Genomic DNA, 21,826 nt, shown 5'->3' with positions numbered 1-21,826 from the left:
GGGAGTATACAAAGCTCTTAAACTGAGATTTGAAGCTCTTGACTTTTGTGCAAGCAGTTTTACCTACTACTGAGCAGATGAGTGAAGGGTTGAGACTAAGAAGATTTCTCAGGGCCTCTGAAAATGTATCAGGTAGGTAGGTGGATAGGTAGGTAGAATAGATAGATAAAATGAGTAAGACTGTCTCAGGATGAGGGCAACTCTAAGGGTCTTCAAGAATAAGCAGGTTGACAATGTCAGGGGCTTCAAAGGAATAAAATGCCTTTGGGGTATCTGTCATAGAATGCAGAACTATTATAACAGGATTTTTCATTTCTCCCCAAGCCTGTGTAATAACAGAGTCATGCTGCTACCTTAGTTACACTTTCAGGTGAACAAGGCTGAGTGTTGCCAGAAAAAGGTGTCCTGATCCAGATCCTAAAAGAGGGTTCTTGGATCTCGCACAGGAAGGAATGTAAGGCGAGTCACAGAGTGCCATGAGAAGCAACAGTTTATTGAAAGCTACTCAGTTACAGAGTAGAGCGTCCTCAGAAAGCAAGAGGAGGAATGCCTCCTCTTTGTTTTTTATTCGATAGGGGTCTTATCTATGTAAAAGGTAAGCTAAGCAATGTCTACGTGCGAGTAGGCTAACAGAATGAAAAAAATTAGTACTTTGTTAATTTAAAGAAAGGTATCCTTGGCATTTCCATGCGTAAGTACGTGAAAGCATGACTATAATTACCTTAAAGGCATTTAGCATTATGCAATATTGGAACATCTGGACATTCTACTGTCATAGGAATTTGTCCTTCCAGGTATCATTAAGCTATTTCCTCAGCTATAGACATCTTAAGATGGAGTTGACTTTTTTTTTTTTAAATTTTACTTTAAGTTCCAGGATACAAGTGCAGAACAAACAGACAAGAAGTGTGTGTGTGTGTGTGTGTGTGTGTGTGTGTGTGTTGGACAGGGCATCATTCTAGACTTTTCTTCCTCCTCCCTTCCCTTTGACCTGATTAGTAAATCCTTTACCACCTACCTCTTTACTATTTCACCTTTTCTTACTCATTTTCTTCAAACGCATGGTGCTACTTTAATTTACACAGACACAACAGGTTTCTTTCTCTACTACTACCCCAATTCATTCGCCTCACTTTGGCCAGAGAAACCTACTGAAAATAAAATCTGATCATGTTAGCGGCTGCAATTGTTCAGCACCCAGGCTTGTCAAGCAAGGTACTCTCGAGCACCCCTGTGGGTGAAGAAAATAGCATCTATAGCCTAAGAAATAGCAGAAGCTGCCTCTAAAAACAAGATGTATTTTCGAAGGCATGTATTTCAAACTTTGAAATCCATGTGAATTTTGCAATTGTTCCATAATATAGCCCTGATAGTTTTAAAATATTTTTAACGTTTTAACTAACTTGCCAGCCAAATTAGTTTTTTTTTTAGCACCACCCCCAACCCCAAAGACCCCCCTTCCAAGCAGGTGCTGACTTGAGGCCATGACTATAGAGCACGTGACTCTAAAATGTACAAAATGAAGAAAAATCTCAAGATGTCCCACTGAGATGAAGAAAGAAAGAAGTTAGGGTCTACTGTTTAAATTAAATAAGGGTTGACGGCGCTTTCGATTTTGATCTGTATGTGGTACTTAGCCTACTTAACACCCGTATGTGGATTTCCTGACGGACTTGACATTCCTGTCAGGAAAGCATTGCGTACTTGCTGTTTAAAACGCATCCAAGGGCCGAGCGCGGTGGCTCACGCCTGTAATCCCAGCACTTTGGGAGGACGAGGCAGGGGGATCACCTGATGTCAGGAGTTCAAGACCACCCTGGTCAACATGGCGAAACCCCGTCTTTACTAAAAAAACAAAAATTAGCCGGGAATGGTAGCGCGCACCTGTAATCCCAGCTACTTGGGAGGCTGAGTCAGGAGAATCGCTTGAATCCGAGAGGTAGAGGTTTCAGTGAGCCAAGATTACAGCCTAGAGGTGGGCCTGTTGCCTGGAGCTGGGGTCCTTCTTGGAGTGTGCGTATTTTTTTTAAACCCCTTCTGAGGAGTCTGAATGCATTGGTGGAAGGTGGGCCCAGATGGGCCTGACTGGGCGGCCGCTACGCCCCTGCGTAGGCTGGGCTGGGAAGCCGAGCATGGGAGAGTGCAGTCTCAGATGTGAGACTCCGTCTCAAAAAAAATAAAAATAAAAATAAAATTAATTAATTAATTTTAAAAAAGGGTCATGGATCAAAAGAAAGGCAGACTGCCACATGCAGCGCCTCATTTGGATGTGTCTGGAGTCTTGGAAGCTTGACTACCCTACGTTCTCCTACAAATGGACCTTGAGAGCTTGTTTGGAGGTTCTAGCAGGGGAGCGCAGCTACTCGTATACCCTTGACCGAAGACCGGTCCTCCTCTAGCGGGGATGGTCGTCCTCTTCGACCGAGCGCGCAGCTTCGGGAGGGACGCACATGGAGCGGTGAGGGAGGAAGGGGACACCCGCCTAGCCAGCCAGATCAGCCGAATCAACCCTGGCGATCAATGGGGTGACAGATGTCGCAGCCAGATCGCCCTCACATCCGAGACTTCGTCGCAGCGCACAAGCTATATAAACCTGAAGGAAATTCCAACTTTACACTTAGGTCAAGTTATTTACCGCACTAGAGCTTCAGCAGGTAATTTTAACTAAAATCAAATTTAACCAGCATAGCAAATATCATTTATTCCCCAAATGCTAAAGTTTGAGAGAAACGTACTTGATTTCGGGCTGTTTTGACACTATCCAGAATGCCTTGCAGATGGGTGGGGCATGCTAAATACTGCAGTCTCTATTGGTGAGGTCGTTCCGGAGCCTCGCCCAGCTCCCGCGCGCTAGAGCCGCCTGCTGGTCTCGCCTAGCCGCGGACTGCTGGCCTTGCGCTTTGTGCGGCTCCAGGTCTCCGAGCGGACTCCAGGTCTGTCTCCCTCCTGCGGTCATCCCCTTCCCCGCCCTTTCTCTCTTCTTTTTTTCCGAGTCTCACTCTCACATTCTTCCTTCATCCCCCCAATTTAGTCCTTCTTTTTTCTCCCTCTTGTCCTTTGCCCTCCATCTCCAGTCTGGGCAGAGGTGGGCCTGTTGGCTGGAGCTGGGGTCCTTTTTGGAGTGTGCGTATTTTTTTTAAACCCCTTCTGCGGAGTCTGAATGCATTGGTGGAAGGTGGGCCTGGATGGTCCTCAGGGCCTGGCGGGGCGGCCGCTACGCCCCTGCGTGGGCTGAGCGGGGAAGCTGAGCATGGGAGAGTGCAGTCTGAGATGGCCAAACCCTGGCCCCGGCTCATTTTACAAGGCCGGGGGCTCATCTCCCAGTAGGGGTAGGGGACACGTGGGACCCGGGGGGCAGCCCCCGCATGCGTGACGATGGATGCACATTTTGCAGACAATAGTAGTACTCGGCCTGTTCACCTTCCAGTTGCCGTGATAATAAAATATGATGTATGTAAAAGCATGAATACTTGAAGAGGTTCCTGTGGCTGTGCGATTTTCCTTCGCGACCCTCTTCAACGCTTGCCACCCCGTATCCCCAAGCTGAATCTGGAAAATCTGAGATTCTCAAGGTCAAAATATATAATGTTCTGAATTTGTGAAATCCCGTACTGCTGGCACATATGTTTTTACAACAAATGGCCCCAGCTTCCCAAGATCCAGGATAAGAAGTCATAAATAGAAATCATATAAAAGCCAAGGGTTTTTTTGGTCCATGTTTTAAAATGGTGGTATGTTTTTTCTTGAGCGAGGGAAAATGCAAAAACAAAAATAAAGAACAGTTTCCCGTGCCAACATCCTGAATATTCATTTCGCCCCTGAGCACTGGGTTGAAGACGCGAAATTGGGACTGTTGGTGTGCGAGGAGGTGCTGCATTTGTTTTTCAGAAAGCCTGAAAAGCTATCATGGCAGCAAGGCCCAAGCTCCACTATCCCAACGGAAGAGGCCGGATGGAGTCCGTGAGATGGGTTTTAGCCGCCGCCGGAGTCGAGGTACCTTATGTGCTTTTTCTTCACAGATTTGTTATACAGTTTTTGAGACCTTTGAAAGAAAAATAGGTTTTGAAGCACCATTCAGGTCTGGTTCTCGTCCACCAAAATCACAGGCATGCTTCACTGAATCAGATTCCGTCCCTGAAGGGACTTTTCTTTATAATTAGAATGTAGTTGGTGGAATTCTATTTTCCTTTTGACTGTTACTTAATTATTGGCTTCTGATCTAGCACCAATGAATATTTATTAATAAGAAGAAAGGAAATGTACCTGGAAATTGTCACTCTGAGCTCTTATTATGCATTCTTAGGGTAAATTTCGTGTTTTCTTCAGTGGCTTCAAACTGGCAGCCTTGGTATCTTGCTTGCATATTGATTTTATACTTTAGATTATAGTCCAATGACCTAAATTGCCCAAATTGTTTCAGCTTTGGCCATGGTGCTCTTTCAGGTTTACCTTTTTTTATTTCACATTGGCCTCTTTTTTGTTCTCAGCACTTTTTGACACTGTAAAATGCTCTGTGCTCATCTTGTATTAATATTTTCCCTGCCCTAGCCCTAGAATCAGGAATTTCTTAGATAGAAAAATGGTATTAACAGGCTGGCACGGTGGCTCACACCTATAATCCCAGCACTTTGGGAGTTCGAGGTGGGCAGATCATGAGGTCAGGAGTTCGAGACCAGCCTGACCAACATGGTGAAACCCCGTGTCTCCCCAAAATACAAAAACTAGCCAGGTGTGGTGGTGCGCGCCTGTCCTCCCAGCTACTCAGGAGGCTGAAGAGGGAGAATCGGTTGAACTGGGAGGCGGAGGTTGCAGTGAACCAAGATCACGCCACTGCACTGCAGCCTGGACTGCAGAACGAGACTCGGTCACAAATAAAAAATAAAATAAAAAAAAAAAAGAAAAGGTATTAACATCAAGATCTGGGTGCTAGATGTCTACATTTGTTTCTAGTGCCATTTGTTTGTGGAAGAAACTGCCCTGTAAAATTTTCCCTATTCTGGATTTGGTTTACTTACCCTCCAGGTGTTGCTTTGAGGTAACATGGTAAAGTGAGGCTACCCTTATTTGAACATGCTCCTCTATTTTCTGTACTTCCCATAAATTACTAGCTGGACCCAGAGGCATGATCACTTCAGGCTCCTTTTTTCTTTCTCTTTATTTTAATTTTTTTTCCTGCCAGACTATGTCAGAGGAGATACTGTGAACACACTTCTCTTGTACCACGTCAGGGCCTGTCTGGTGTCTGGTTGTCTCGTTTTCAGTGATGCCGAGCTTCATTGGTGTGTTCCTGTGATGTCAGCCCCAATCCACACATTATAGTTTCTCCCAGTTTCTTTTCAACTTGTGGTTTTAGCAGCTATTGATCATCACCCTGTTAGGGTTTACAAAATGGCAATTCTTTTCATTTCCATCATTTCACCTATGTTTATGAACTGTGATTCTCTTCTAACACAGTACTCGTCACTCATTAACTTTAAAATGTGTAAAAATGTTATGTTTAAATCATAAACTTTAAAACTCAGTTACTTTAAAATGCGCTTCATATAGGAAAGGCAAGGTAAATGCTTGATTATAAATTTTCACAATAATGTGTTGTTACCCTAGCAACCTCCAAAGATGGCAAATGTGAGTTGTTGGGTTATGGGTTTCGTGTTTGTTTTTTGTTTTTATTTTTTGCATATGATAACTTGCCACATGGTGTTTTACAATTTTCTAAATGAGTTGACATTATGTTCATATGCAAATTCTGATTTCTGGCTTGTCTTTAGAAATTGGAAGATGTGGTGATCCTGAGTCCTTATTTTCACAGGGCAGCAATTGTTGGATCTGAATAAGGACTGCCCCACCTTGCCCTCTTGTCTCAGGGTGTATTTGCTAACTGTTAAAAGGAAAGTGAAAAACATTCATGGTCCCAGGACCTGAATCTGCCCAACTTCACTTGTGTCTGTCATATGTCTAACCCCCATAGGCTTCTGAGTTTGTAATTCTTGATTCATTTCATAGGTTTTGAATGGATATAACCCTTTGTCAAATCTTCTCTTTCTTCATTCTACCCTGCCCCTCCTACTCACCTATGAGTCAACATTTTTGGTTACAGTAATAAAAACCCAACCTTAAATAAGTTAAACAAAAAAAGAACATGAGTTATCTGACCCACCTACCCCAGTCCAATCTGTGACAGGAACAGGCTGATCTGGTAGAGTAACGAGCCCACTCCTCAGACCAGAGTGGAGGAAGCTGCATTGGTCTCTCTCCCAGGGCAACCACATGGTTTACAAGGTGGTGGAGAGGGGGCCCCTCCCCATCTCTTTGCCAGTTAAGTTTGTGCTCACATAGATCTGAGACAGTCAGGAGGGACCAGCTGGCAGCCACCAGACAAGTCCATGATTCTCAATATCCCATGATTGAGTTGAACCTAAAGTTGAAGCACACACATCTGAGTAACTAGGTCACTAAAACCTACTGAAAAACAGCCTGTTCTAATTCAGAGAGTCCTCAATGTCGGCCAGTCACTTAATTTGAGTCATCATTGACATTGCTCTATGTTGGTTGTTTCTTCCATGCTTGGAACTTTATTTGCCTGAAGACCCCTTAAAACCCAGACAAATCCCCATTGAGACGTGGGAGATGTACACCATTTCTACCATTAACTAGGAGCATCAGTTGAGCACCTTGTCCCTGCATATATCATATAAACTTTCTGAGCCAAATGTGGTGGCTTGAGCCTATAATCTCAGCTTCTTGGGAGGCTGAGGGTGGCAGGATCCCTTGAGCCCAGGAGTTTGAGGCTGCAGTGAACTGTGATTGAGCCACTGCACTCCAGCCTGGGTGACAGACCTCTAAGAAAAAATAAATAAATAACCCTTTCTGTTAACTAATATGATGTTTTAACTTTTGATTTTAGTGTGTTGTAGTACAAATATCCAGGGACAAATTCCTCAACTGAATCTATCTGAGAGACATTGTCAATTGATCCAGGAGTACTGCCTGCACCACATCTGACCATCTAGGCTTCGAGCATTGTTGCCCCAAGGATACTGTTCATGAGCATTAGATGAAGATCCTCTGGGAGCACTGAGTCTCCTTTCCTCACACCATGAGCACCCACCCTGGCAAGCAGCAGAAGCCAAGCCTCCACCCTATGATCCTGATTCTTCCCCACCCCTCCAAGTTGAATGTTTTTCAACTAAATTCACCAATTCTTAACATTTTGCTACATTTGCTTTCTCCTTCCCTTTTTTTTTCTGAATTGTTTCAAAGTAGTTGCAGACATCAGCATGTGTCTTCCTCCCAGGGTTACAGGAAAGCGGTCCTGATCCAGACCCCAAGCGAGGGTTCTTGGATCTCGCACAAGAAAGAATTTCGGGTGAGTCTGCAGTGCAAAGCAAAAGCAAGTTTATTAGGAAAGTAAAGGAATAAAAGAATGGCTACTCCATAGAGCAGCCCCAAGGGCTGCTGGTTTCCCATTTTGATAGTTATTTCTTGATAATATGCTAAACAATGGGGTGATTTATTCATACCTCCCCCCTTTCTAGATCATATAGGGTAACTTCCTGACATTGCCATGGCCTTTGTAAACTGCCATGGTGCTGGTGGGAGTGTGGCAATGAGGACGACCAGAGGTCACGTTCATCACTATCTTGGTTTTGGTGGGATTTAGCTGGCTTTTTTAATGCAACCTGTTTTATCAGCAAGGTCTTTATGACCTGTATCTTGTGCCGACCTCCTGTCTCATCCAGTGGCTTACAATGCCTTAACCGTCTGGGAATGCAGCCCCCAGTAGGCCTCAGCCTCATTTTACCCGGCTCCTATTCAAGATGGAGTTGCTCTGGTTCACACGCCTCTGACACCAAGGCAACATAAATAATTGTCCTAATAACCACAACACCATTGTCACCACCAAGAAAATTAACGCTGCCTTCACAACATCTAATATGCAATCCATATTCAGATTTTCCCTATTTTCCCCCAAATGTCTAACTGTTACACATCTGTTTAGCAGTTATAACAGTTTCCTCTCCTCCGAGATCTACTTCCAATTTGGTTGTTAAGTATCTTTAGTTGATTTTCATCAACAGGACCTGACTTTTTTTCCATGCCCTCGACTCTTGAGAAGTCCAGGCCATTATGTTTGTAAGGTCCCACATCCTGAATATACCTGATTTTCACCTTTCGCGTAGATTCAGGGTAAATATTTTTGGTACTGTTTTAGCAGGTGTGTGCCTTTCTCACTGTGTTACAACAGAAGGCTCAGGATATCAGAGTGTTCTCCACTGGGGAGCCAAGTTTGATTGTTTGGTTAGACCGAGGGTGAGAGATCTCCCGATCTCTCCATTGTAAATTGATACTTTCCCTTTACCATAATTAAGTAACTTAATTAAGTCTTCTGTAAAAAAGAGCTTTTTCTTCTCCTTACCTTTTTTTTTTTAGCATCATCATTTATGGACATAGATATTTTGTTGTATGTTATAATCCATAATTGACATCATTCTTTTTGATGCTTAAATTTTCCCAAATTTGGTAGGGAATTCCCCTCACAGGGGCCTCCATGCCTTTCTCTTTCACCTTTGAGCACTTCCTTGCTTCGGCATAACAAAATCAACCTTCTTTTATAGGAGCCCTAGTTCCTTTTAGGGGGCAGTGATATTTAGAAACCAAGATGTGGATGCTAAGTCTGCTCTTTCTCTCTGCTTCTTAAGACTGTTTAACTTGGTATTTTTAGTCCTGAGTCTCTATGATGTTTACCTCCTTTTGGAGGGTGAGGATATCTTTTTAAAAAATTGATACACAATGTACATATTTGGGGGATACATTTGATATTTTGATACATGCATATCATGTGTAGTGATCAAATCAGGGTAATTAGGATGTCCATTGCCCACCTCAAACATTTATCTTTCCTTTATGGTGGGTGGAACATTCCAATTCTTCTAGCCATTTTGAACTGTGTAATACATTATTGTTAACTATAGCCTACCATACTATTGAACACTAGATCTTATTTCTTCTGTCTAGCTGTATTTATGTATCATTAACCAACCTCTTTTCACATCCTCTTCCTCTCTACACTTCCCAGCCTCTAGTAAGCACCAATAACTTTCTATTTCCATGAGATCCACCTTTTTAGCTCCCACATATGAATCAGAACATTCAGTCTTTGTCTTCCTGTGTCTGGCTTATTTCACTTAACGTAATGACCTCTGTTTCTGTCCGTGTTGCTGCAAATGACAGGATTTTGTTTTTTTAATGGCTGAATAATATTCCACTATGTATATATACATTTCTTTTTTTAAAATTTAGTTTGATGAAGAATTTCTGGAAACAAAAGAACAGTTACACAAGTTGCAGGATGGTGAGTATGAAAATGAAACAACTGCCTCTAATACTGATTTTCCTTTAAGAACTGCTGTTTATGTGGAAGGGCAAAAATATTCAATGACACTGAACATTCAGAACAGTATCCTAAAACCAAAAAAAGCAAGAGGGAATAAATAGTTGAAATTGCCAGGAAATCACTTCTTATTCAATAGTTCCATAAAAGCTGGCTGAAGGGGGTGAGTAGTTCCTTCCCCACCCAAGTGAACAGCTCTCCGCCATCCCTTTCTTCTCCCCTCTCTCCCCTCTAATCTCCTCCTCCCCCTTTCTTTCTCTCCCTTGCCCCTTCCCTCCTTCTCATCTTTCCCTACTTCCTTCATACTATCTGAGGCATCCTGGCCTGTTTGAAGTATGCAAATAAATACCCCCAATGGGGATACTTTCTGAAGTGAATACCACACAGAAGCGAAATCGACGAACTGCCCCCTCCTTTCACCTTTAATTCCTGGTCAGCCCTGCTCCCTCCTTGCCCATCCATTATAGCAGGAGCCACCAGTAGACCCATAAAGAATGCACCTATCAACCTGTGAGCAGCCTCCCTCCCAGCCAACAGCAGGGTCCTCAGGCCCAGCTGGAGGCTCCCTTGTATGGCACCAGCACTCCAGGGCTGTAAGGCCACCTTTTGTGTGCGACGGTGGCTGGAAGCCACTAGGCATGTGCTAAGTACTCCTTTCTCCTCTACCCTCACCCGTTCAGAATGCCCAAACCCTCAAGGGCCAAGCTGTACCCTATACAGGCATCTCTCCCCAGGGTTTGGTATGTGGAAAGTGTTAGATTCAGATTTGTTAAAGAAAACAATGGGTTGTTTTTTTAACTAGTGACAGCGAACTTGGTAGTAAACAATCTGTTCTGTGGCTACAGAGTAGCCACAGAGTATACATGAGCCAAAGAGTATACATGAGTCTCAGCTAGTTACTTAGGTTTCATGATCAGATTCTCCAAAAACAGTGCTGTCCAGCAGAACATTCTACAGTGAAGGAAACATTGTATTCTGCACTGTCCAATATGGTAGCCACTAGGCATGTGTGACTGTTGAGTACATGAAATATGTCTAGTGTAACTGAGGAACTGAATTTTAAGTTTTAAAAATTGTAATTAATTTAAATTTAGATTTATATAGCTGCATGTAGCTTTGACTGCTGTATTGGCCTGTGTAGCACTGAAGAAATATCTTCACTACATTCCCCTTAATCCCTTATCACTGTGGATAGGTATTTTTCCTGGGGTGAAAATGAAAAGGGAACGTTTATAACAATGCTAGTTTTCAGGCTTCTTTTTTTTTTTTTTTTTCCCCCCCGAGACAGAGTCTTGATCTGTCGCCCAGGCTGGAGTACAATGGCATGATCTCGGCTCACTGCAACCTCCGCCTCCTGGGTTCAAGCAATTCTCCTGCCTCAACCTCCCAAGTAGCTGGGATAACAGGCATCAGCTACCACACCCGGCTAATTTTTTTATTTTTAATAGAGGCGGGGTTTCACGATATTGGCCAGGCTGGTCTCGAACTCCTGACCTCATGATCCACCTGCCTCGGCCTCCCAAAGTGCTGGGAATACAGGCTTGAGCCACCGTGCCTGACCCCTTCAGGTTTCTTTTGTGGCTAAATCTGCTCTCCTGAATGAAGTTACAGTTAGCTGTCATCTGGAAGCTTTACACTATTTCCTAAGGCCATGATTCCACGTTTCTTTTCATTCAACAGAGCATTTTTTAGGGGTTGGGGGACAGAGAAGAAGAGATCACTTCTAACTCTGGGCTTCCATTCTCAGGTAACCACCTGCTGTTCCAACAAGTGCCTATGGTTGAAATTGACGGGATGAAGTTGGTACAGACCCGAAGCATTCTCCACTACATAGCAGACAAGCACAATCTCTTTGGCAAGGACCTCAAGGAGAGAACCCTGTACTGTGGCCCCTCTCGAGTGTTGTCACTTGTCAGCTTACTGATGCCTTAGCTGATTAGCAGTCCTCTGCAGCACACCACATTTACTTTATGTCTTACATAGTTATGAGATCAGGGAGCAAAAACCCAAGAAGGTCACAAAGACCAGTTGGAACTTCAGTAAAGAGAGTCTGAGTAAAACAAAAGAAAATAATTGGATTCAGATGTTGAATACTATATCTAGGGTGTCATTGTTTCAGATTTCAGCATTTTTAAATGCTTTGATACTGCTTTTTACCTTTCTTACACATTCACTATTGTTAAGTATTAGGAATGAGGAGCTGCTGTGATGTTCAAGGCCTGGGAGAGTGACCATTAGAGACCATTAGATTATAATTTGAATTCAAAGCCTGGTCCTTGCACCCCTTAGATGTATGACCCTGGGCAACGTGGGTATAAGAATAGTACATTTCTCATAGTGTCATGTGATTTAATGAGATAATGAATGGAGAGTGTTTAGCACCATGCCTGGTACACTCTAAGCACTCAATAAATGGTATTCACTACTTTCATGAAGATGAAGTTTGACCCATACTAAGAGGCCAAAACACAGATGCTGGGGTGAAGGTGGAGGAGTAGGATGCCAGGAAGAAAGCACTCGTGACTCTCAAGCTGTCTGATCTGTGACAGATTTTTGTGAGTTACAACTAGAATTGACCTTATCTCTTTGCTCTTAAGAGACAGGTATAGGTAAAATGCTGCTAGGGACTTAAGTTGCCAGCATCTTAAAAAAAAAAAAAAAAAGCACTCTGAATTCTTAGTTGTGGAAACCAATGGCTTCAAAGAGAGGAGAAACTGAGACAACTGCTCTTTTGTTTTAAGGATTGACATGTATGTGGAGGGGACGCTGGATCTGCTGGAACTGCTTATCATGCATCCTTTCTTAAAACCAGATGATCAACAAAAGGAAGTGGTTAACATGGCCCAGAAGGCTATAATTAGATACTTTCCTGTGTTTGAAAAGGTAGGTGGCAGAGATGCCTGTGTACACAGAGTAACCAAACCACAAAGAAGCTGCCACAAACACCCTTTTCTGTCCAAGCATTTTAAAACTGAGCCCAGTTGGACTAACCTAAGAGCTAATGGACTCCTAAGAGCTAATAGTAGCCACAGCACAAAGCTGGTGTCTTAGAGCCCCTCAGACTCTGCTAGGACCACATGATTCAGGAGTCTAGAAAAAGTATGGGCTCCCTGCCTTTGTCCCTTATTGTTCCTTGCATTCACCAAGTTCCCACCTTGTGTGGATACAGCAGAAACTTCAGAAGATACAGAAAACAGAAACTGCCTCATTCATTCATTCAACAAACAGTTGTTGAACAGCTATCTCATAGCTGACATCCTCCCTGATAATTTGATATGAGGAAAAGAACATTTCCATTTTATTTGTCTTCCCTTTGCTCTTTTTGTTTTTGGTTTTATTGTTTTTCTCTTCTTGTTATATCTGCTTTTCTGAGCTTCCAATTCTTTATTCCTGAACTGGGAGGAGTATTTTTAGTGTTTCAGTGCAAACACTAAATAAGAGGATGTGAAAATATGGGAAGGCCTATCTGGCAAGCTTCCTCTGACCATCTTTGTGGAACTAGATTTAGGAAAAAGGAGAGGTATTTTCTGGGGTTTCTGTAGCTAGGTTTTATGGTATCTTTCCCACAGGCACTTTGTGAATATAAAATAGGATAATGCAGAAATGTGGTCTGGAAAGGGCACAGAGGACATGGTGCTTTGGCAAAGGGTCACTGCTCATTCTTAGGTCCCAAGGGCCCAGACTGTGTCAGGGTTTCTTGCAACACGCCTATGAGGTAAGAACTGTTGTCCCTTTTACACATAATGAAGTCATGGAGAGATTCAGTGGACCTGTCCAAGGTAACATGGCCAGAAAACAGAGAGCAGGGTTGAAACTCTGGCCTCTGACTACAAATTCAGGATACATTGTACTATGCCACTCTGACTCCAGCAGCTATATTTGACCTGGAATTGTGTTCAGAATTCCTGTCACACACACACTTGTGCACATGCAGACACCCATGGGCATCCAAGAGTTCCCTGTGAAGGGGATCTCCCCGTTGCTACCACTGCTCCTTGCCTGTCCCTAATCACAATCTATTCTTATAAAGCCCCACACCTGTATGTTACCCTCAGAATGGGAGTCAAGATGAACTCAAGCTTTTAATTTTCTCTGTTTTGGGACATGTAAGAGGAAGCCTAATTTTTAATTGGGTTGAGTTTATTACTACACGTCTTGATGTTCTAGCAACAGAACTGGGAAGTAAGAGTGGGCCCCTTAAAGATGATCTATCACTTAGATTTCTTAAATCACCCCGCCCTTCCCCAAGCCTCCTGCATGCATTTCTGTAGATACATTTTTGGAGTAGATGCATCCTTTCAAAACACCAGATGCTAAATCCAGAAATAAGGAATTTTCCCTTCCCCACTTCAATGTCTCATTCAGATCCACAGCAGATATTTAAGGATGCTTTCATTTCCATGCCTTTTTTGTACTTTCTCTCTCTCTCTCTCCCCCACTCTCTCTTGCTCTCTCTGTCAGAGATAGGGCATGTTCTCTTACTTGATGTTATTTATGAAAGCATGAAATGACAAGGTCATAATTTCACCTCTTCTCAGTTACTGCACTGATTCAATAGCCTCATCAGTTTCTCTATGTGGAATATTATGACTGATGCACACCATTTCCTTACAGATTTTAAGGGGTCACGGACAAAACTTTCTTGTTGGTAATCAGCTGAGCCTTGCAGATGTGATTTTACTCCAAACCATTTTAGCTCTAGAAGAGAAAATTCCTAATATCCTGTCTGCATTTCCTTTCCTCCAGGTAAATAAAACTATGTGTTAGAAGATTGTCCTAGAACTCTTGTGCCTCCCTTCAGTGCCTATTGTTTGGTTGGCTTTGGGAGAGTGTGTGTGTGTGTGTGTGTGTGTGTGTGTATGTGTAATATTTTTAAGATTCTAATTTGGCAAATGAAATGAAAGTAAGGACCCAAAGTTGTTTTTCTGGTCCTTAAATCCTTCAAGTTGAAAGATCATTGATGTGTAAAGATTTCTTTTTTTTTTTTTAGATGGGATCTTACTGTGTTGCCCAGAATGGTCTTGAACTCCTGGGCTCAAGAGATCCTCCCACCTCAGTCTCCTGAGTAGCGGGCACTATAGGCATGTGCCAGCACACCCAGCTCAGAAATTTTCATCTTAATTTTGTTCCATCACTGCACTCCTGGAAAAAACTCCATACACAGAGAGTTTGCCACTGGGGACTTTCCATAGAAATAACCATAGAGGTGAGGTGCTCTCACACTCACATATATCTACTGATGGGATAGTGGGCAAGATAAACATCAAAACAGTCTCATTCATCAGGCTATGACCCCCTTTCTCAGAAACAGTATGGTCTCAAGTTAGGAAATTGTAAGCCTGAGCTCTGAGAGCAAATGAAAGATGATAGCACCCTAAACATCACCCCAAAGGGTTCCTACCATTCTCCTGAGAATTCTAAGGAAAGACTTGTGTGGTTCAAAATATCCCTCAGGGTTATTCTGGCAGGATTGATCTTAGAACTTTAAAGGAGAGAAGGGCCTTTAAAAAAAAACTCATTTAGTGACCTCAGTATTCACTTGAGGGAGTAAGAGACCCAGGATAAAGAAATCAGCCGCCAAGCTGGCTTAGCCAGTGGATGCTTGAGTTTTGTCTAGAACCTTAGCCTTTTATCTCCAAGTCTAATGTGCAGACTGTAACCCCTGGGCCAAACCTGGCCTGCCACCTGTTTTTGTGAGTTAAGAATAGTTTTTACATTTTTAAATTGTTGAAAAAAATCTGTGGAATAATGTTTCATGACACATAAAAATTATATGAAATTCAAAATGTATTCATAAATTTCATTGGTACAAAGCCATGCCCGCTCATTTACACAATGTCAAGTTTGCTTTTGTGCTTCTACAGCAGAGTTGAGTAGATCTGATAGAGACCATATGGCCTGCAGAACTTAAAATTTTTGCTGACTGGTCCTTTATAGAAAAACTTTGCCAATCCCCGATACAGTGCAGATACGGACCATATTGCTGTATGTTTGACCAAGTTATCAAAAGCCAAGAGAGATACACTGACTCCCCGAAGAGTAACACACATACTTAAAACCATTTTTTGCCAAGTTTGTTAAATATTTTGATATACTAATGAGGGCAGTTACCACCGGTTCAATAAATACACCCAGAAAATGAGAATAAAAATCTTCAAGGCAATAAACCACCATATCATTTATGATGTTATAGTTTATATAGTTTTTTTTCTTTTTTTTTTAATCATTTACTCTTGCAGACACAGAGATCGGCTTTCCTTAATTTGATTTTATTCATTCAGAACTGACTTAGGATACTTTTCACCTGAAGTATTCTTTTGCACTGTTAAAAGTTATTTGTTTAGCAGAGAAGGGAAATCAGAGGAAGGGATCTGCAACTTATTGAGAGCCAGCTGCGTTCCAGTCAGTCTGCTAGGCACTTAACATGCATTTGCTCATCTGGCCCCTCAACCCCACCCCAATAACCCTAGGAGATGGGCTTCACTATCTCCATTTTACAGATGAAAATTACAGATTTGGAAACATTACATTCTGCATAAAGTTGCAAGACTGTGGATGACTGAGTTGGGAGCCACAGAGGAGTCTGGGATCTAAGTCTGTACTCTTTCCACTAGACTGTGTGGTTTCTGAAAAACACATTTAGAAGTACTAGAAGTACCTATGGCCCTAAATAGGTGAGATGCTGAACCCAGAAGAAGGTAGAATGCTAAACTTATTAAATGTGAAATCTAGGCTGGGCGTGGTGGCTCACACCTGTAATCCCAGCACTTTGGGAGGCCGAGGCAGGTGGATCACTTGAGGTCAGGAGCTCAAGACCAGCCTGCCAACATGGTGAAACCCCATCTCTACTAAAAATAAAACAATTAGCTGAGCATGGTGGTGCGTGCCTGTAATCCCAGCTACTCGGAGGCTGAGGCAGGAGAATCGCTTGAACCGGGGAGGCAGAGGTTGCAGTGAGCCGGGATAATGCCACTGCACTCCAGCCTGGGTGACAGAGCAAAACTGTGTCTCAAAAAAAAAAAAAAAAAGGTGAAATCTTTCCAGGCATGCATATATATACATGCTGTGTACACATGCACACACACCTCACAGGCAGTAAAGAACTTTTCACTGAATAGACACAAAATATCTAAAAAGTCTAGGGTAAATGATAGAGATCAAGGTTTCTTGGTAAACTGTAGCACCAGGACCTATTGGTATTTTACATTGATGATACTATAATAACAACCCCTTTTTAAACCCCAAGGCATTATCTGTGTAAATACAGTTTTAATCTCTGATCAGATTGAGGATCAATATTTAAATCTTCAGAATTTGACACCAGATCGGTGTTGAATTTAAAGGGTTATTCCTGTGTTGATTAATGGATTTAAAAAGTCACAAAAGTTTTACTATACATGATAACTATGAACCCCACATAAATCTTGAAATAATACATCATTTGGATCAAGCTTCTAAATTTTGGTATGATATTCAAAATCAGATAACACAAGTAGAGCTTAAGTACATAATGAAAAGAGAAAATTGTCATATTTATATATAATTAATTGGCATAATTATTAGGGTTTTTGTTAATATTAGTGGCATATGTATGTATGTTTGTGTGTGCTTAATTAAGGCTGTGTCTTGCACATAATAGGCAATTAATAAATAGTAGCTATTTAAAACAACCTCTTCACTTTTAAATAAATGGTTTTATTTAAATAGCTTTAAAAGGTTTTATTAGAATAATGATATATGATGAGCATATGCTTCTTCATATAATTCAGATTTTTCACTAGATAAAATGGGCTTTTCTTCTCAGTTACTGAGAATTGGTAAGATTTGATTCTATGAATGAAAAATATAATTTTTTTTTCTTCTATTCCAGTTTACATAAATATTTGGTATCTGGGCCAGAGGCTATGAAAAAATGCAACTGGCGATTTCCTGAACATAGCCAGAAAGAGGATTCATTTACTGATAGGAGTAAAAACTCTGAAGAAGCTGAATCTTAAAATATAAATTGTACCGTCTGGTGACTTTTTAAAGCACCTTTACTTAAGTGGCTCATGCATTTTCTCCCAGCAGATCAGTGCACTTCAGGTGGTTAGTCTGAGTGGTGTTTACAGCTTATTGATCACAACAAGTTACAGATTTCTTTGTTCCTTCCCCACTCCCACTGCTTCAAATTGACTAGCATTAAAAAACAATACAGAAAAATACACTGGAGGTGCTTTCAATGAGTTTTCCCCTTCCTTTTTTTTCACCTTAAGTGTCATAATTCTATTTTGAGTATGTTTTTACTTTTGCCATTGCTGTAGAGTTCTTTTTGTGAACCTGGAGATTTGCCTAAACTCCGATCTTGATACGGGTGATTGATGACAGCGATTGTAAATAATCATAGAGATCAGATCTTAACCCAGCCTTGTCCAACCCACGGCCCATGGGCTACATGTGGCTCAGGACAACCTTGAATGTGGCCCAACATAAATTCATAAACTTCCTTAAAGCATTATGAGATATTTTGGGATTTTTTTTTTCAGCTCATTAGCTACCGTTAGTGTTAGTGTATTTTATGTGTGGCCCAGTGAAGCCAAAAGATTGGACATCCCTGCTAAACAAATGCTAGATTTCAGTTCTGCTTGGAACCTTTCAACAAGTATTTATTGAACAAATTTTGATGGGCCATTTTGCATAACCATATCTTCGTAGTAACTAATACCTTTTTTGTTAGCCTTAAACTTTTGGGTTTTCCTTTTTCAGGAGTACACAGTGAAACTAAGTAATATCCCTACAATTAAGAGATTCCTTGAACCTGGCAGCAAGAAGAAGCCTCCCCCTGATGAAATTTATGTGAGAACCGTCTACAACATCTTTAAGCCGTAAAACAACACATCCATCTGTGAGTGAGAGCGTGTTCCTAGAGATGGTTCTGTCCACAGTCATGTCTTAATGGATCCCAGCTCTGTCATGGTGCTATGTATTACGTTGGGTCCTAAGTTTGGTCTTTTGTGTCAAAGAGATCATCTCTTTCTAGAAATATCAACCTTTTTTGTCCAGTAAATAATTGTTAGGGGATCTTTTTTGGAAAACTTTTTTGGCGAGGCTGGTATTTAAGTTAGATCTGATCAGGCTACTAATGTCCTGTAGCCAGTTCATCCTCATAATGAGAATGGGCAGGATCTCTTGTTCTCTCCTGAGTGTGTTTCTGTTCTCCTTATCCTGTTCTCTTATCCTTATCCCCTCCAGTCTTTGCCTAATTTTTAGTGTTTAATAACAACCAAATGTCTAGTGAATGACTCTCATCTGAACTGTAATAAATAAAATGGTAGTAATGAATGCAATCAGTATTAGCCAAAATAAAGGATTTATGAGTCATTGCTCATTGCCTTGTTGCTAGAATTTTTTAATTTTTTTCAAATAAAGAATACATTTGCACTGTTCAAAAATCAAAAAAGTATAAAAGGGTCTACAGTCTTGGAAGTCTTTTCAACCCTGCTTCCCCACAACCAAAGTCCTGCTTCTCACAGGCAAACGCAGTTACTATTTGTGTACCCTTCCAGTTACATTTGACACATGTATAAGAAAATGCAAATATATATTATTTTTATCTTCTTACTACCCAAATGGTTATTTGTAGGCTTCTAAATTTTTGCATTTCAGAACTAAAAGTATGGTCTGTTAATATAATGCTGCTGTTAAACAGGCGTTGATTCACGTCTCAAATACTCATCAAGCCTCAACTGGACACAGTGACTCACGCCTGTAATCCCAGCACTTTAGGGGGCCAAGGTGGGTAGATCACCTGAGGTCAGGAGTTTGAGACCGGCCTGGCCAAAATGGTGAAACCTCATCTCTACTAAAACTGCAAAAAGTAGCCAGGAATGGTGGCGCACCCCTGTAATCTCAGCTACTTGACAGCCTGAGGTGGGAGAATTGCTTGAAGCTGGGAGGCGGAGGCTGCAGTGAGCTGAGATCACGCCACTGCACTCCTGCCTGGGTGACAGAATGAGACCCTATCTCAAAAAGAAAAAAAAAATACTAATCAAGCACCTATTACATGCCAGGCAGACTGCCAGGAGGCAGAATCATAGAAGAAAGCCCCTGCTTTAGAAGAATTCAGCATAGTGAGAGGTGACAACATGCTAGTAGCCCTCGCTCTCAGCGCCTGCTCCGCCTCAGCGTCCACTCTGGCAACCTTGAGGAGCCCTTCAGCCCGCCACTGCACTGTGGAAGCCCCTCTCTGGGCTGGCCGAGGCCAGAGCCAGCTCCCTCTGCTTGCTGGGAGGTGTGGAGGGAGAGGCAAGGGTGGGAACCGGGGCTGCAGGCGGCTCTCACAGGCCAGTGCGAGTTCAGCCTTAGCGGGCTCAGCTGGCGCAGCACTTGGAGTGGCTGGCCAACCGGCGCCGTCAACCCAGGGCAGTGAGGGGCTTAACCCAGGGCTGCAGGTGGCCCTGGTGTGGGATCCACTAGGTGAAGCCAGCTGGGCTCCTGAGTCAGGTGGGGACTTGGAGAACTTTTATGTCTAGCCGGAGGATTATATATGCACTAATCAGCACTCTGTCTAGCTCAGGGTTTGTGGATGCACCAGGCCAGCAGCTGTGAGGGTGCTCCAGGTCCCCCAGCACTGCAGGCCCGCTGGTGCCCCACTCGAATTCTCACCTGGCCTCAGCCGCCTCCCAGTGGGTCAGGGCTGGGGACCTGCAACCTGCCATGCCCAAGCCCCCTGTGGTGGGCTCCCACGCGGCCGGAGCCTCCCTGACGGGCACCGCCCCCTATTCCGTGGCACCTGGTCCCATCAACCACCCAAGGGCTGAGGAGTGCAGGCGTGCTGCGCTGGACTGACGGGCAGTCTGCAGGTGGCCCTGGTGTGGGATCCACTAGGTGAAGCCAGCTGGGCTCCTGAGTCAGGTGGGGACTTGGAGAACTTTTATGTCTAGCCAGAGGATTATATATGCACTAATCAGCACTCTGTCTAGCTCAGGGTTTGTGGATGCGCCAATCAGCACTGTGTATCTAGCTAATCTGGTGAGGACTTGGAGAACCTTTATGTCTAGCTAAAGGATTGTAAATACACCAATCAGCACTCTGTCTAGCTCAAGGTTTGTAAACACACCAATCAGCACCCTGTGTCTAGCTCAAGGTTTATAAATGTACCAATCAGTTCTCTGTGTCTAGCTAATCTAGTGGGGACTTGTAGAACTTTTCTGTCGAGCACTCTGTGTCTAGCTAAAGGATTGTAAATGCACCAATCAGCACTCTGTGTCTAGCTCAGGGATTGTAAATGCACCAATCAGCACCCTGTGTGTCTAGCTCAAGGTTTGTAAATACACCAATCAGTACCCTGTATCTAGCTAATCCAGTGGGGACTTGGAGAACTTTACTGTCTAGCCTCTGTGTCAAGCTAAAGGATTGTAAACGCACCAATAAGCACTCTGTCAAAACGGACCAATCAGCTGGTTGTGGGTGGGGTCAGATAAAGGAATAAAAGCAGGCTGCCCAAGCCAGCAGTGGCAACCCTCTCCAGTCCCCTTCCACACTGTGGAAGGTTTGTTCTTTTGCTCTTTACAATAAATATTACTTCTGCTCACTCTTTGGGTCCATACCGCCTTTAAGAGCTGTAAAACTCACCACGAAGGTCTGCAGTTTCACTCCTGAAGTCAGCGAGACCACATACCCACCAGAAGGAGGAAACTGCAGACACATCTGAACATCTGAAGAACAAATTCCAGACACACCATGTTTAAGAACTGTAACATTCACCGCGAGGGTCCACGGCTTCATTCTTGAAGTCAGCGAGACCGATAACCCACCAATTCTGGACACAATAGGGTAGGGCAAGATACACATGTAAACAGCAGAAGTAATTTTAAAAAGGAAAGAATTGCCGCTCTTTGGAGTATCTACTACTCAGAAATTTTAAAACCAAGGAAACGCAAGTTTTTGATGAGAGTCTCACTCATTTATCTCTCATGACAGAAGGGATTTTTTGCTCAGCGGAAACAAAAGAAGAAAAGACAAGTGGGAGGTGATCATTGTCTGATGTAATCAATACAATTTCCATTGTTTTCATTACAGGAAAATAAATCGCAAACATCAAGGCAGTGATTTGCCTTCATATTTAAACAATGTGAGCACTCTGTTATCACCCTGATATTTAAAATTCTTGCAAGAGCAAAGGCCTGGTGGCAGGTGCAGCCCCGAGGCAGGCCTGAGGAACAGTGCTGACCTAGGCTGCTGTGCTGAGAAAGAGGCCCAGCGTGGCCAGGCCCCTGAGTGCAGTAGACAACAAAAAAAGAAAATGGGAAGTGTGTGGTAAAGACTTTCACCTTGCCCCACCAGAGGTCTGGCCTTTGCTTCTGGAAGGCAGTCTCTTAAGTCCTTTGAATGCTAGGCCTGACAGGGGTGTCTTTGTTTGCCTGGGGGTCTTGGGCCAGTCAGCTAGTAACAATG

At 42.9% G+C, this 21,826-nt stretch overlaps 1 protein-coding gene across 1 annotated transcript; it reads left to right on the top strand.

The window, feature by feature from the left end:
- The first annotated feature begins 2,838 nt into the window (after positions 1 to 2,838).
- Positions 2,839 to 18,758, top strand: GSTA4 (glutathione S-transferase alpha 4). The gene is made up of 7 exons (XM_003897740.4): positions 2,839 to 2,933; positions 3,889 to 3,993; positions 9,301 to 9,352; positions 11,139 to 11,271; positions 12,133 to 12,274; positions 14,006 to 14,137; positions 18,137 to 18,758. Exons 2-7 carry the CDS (start codon positions 3,907 to 3,909, stop codon positions 18,257 to 18,259), a joined length of 669 nt encoding a protein of 222 aa, XP_003897789.1. The 5' UTR covers positions 2,839 to 2,933; positions 3,889 to 3,906; the 3' UTR covers positions 18,260 to 18,758.
- The last annotated feature ends 3,068 nt before the right edge of the window (positions 18,759 to 21,826 follow it).

This window comes from Papio anubis, chromosome 6 (assembly GCF_008728515.1).
Source record: "Papio anubis isolate 15944 chromosome 6, Panubis1.0, whole genome shotgun sequence".
In the NCBI taxonomy this organism is placed as follows: domain Eukaryota; kingdom Metazoa; phylum Chordata; class Mammalia; order Primates; family Cercopithecidae; genus Papio; species Papio anubis.
The sequence above is the reverse complement of the archived record's forward strand: the minus strand, read 5'-3'. Positions and strand labels throughout refer to the sequence as shown.

Coding starts and splice junctions, on each gene's coding strand:
- GSTA4 (XM_003897740.4), top strand. CDS start 3,907: ATGGCAGCAAGGCCCAAGCTCCACTATCCCAACGGAAGAGGCCGGATG. Junction 11,272..12,132: donor GACCTCAAGGAGAGAACCCT/GTACTGTGGCCC, acceptor TTTTGTTTTAAG/GATTGACATGTATGTGGAGG. Junction 14,138..18,136: donor CTGCATTTCCTTTCCTCCAG/GTAAATAAAACT, acceptor TTCCTTTTTCAG/GAGTACACAGTGAAACTAAG.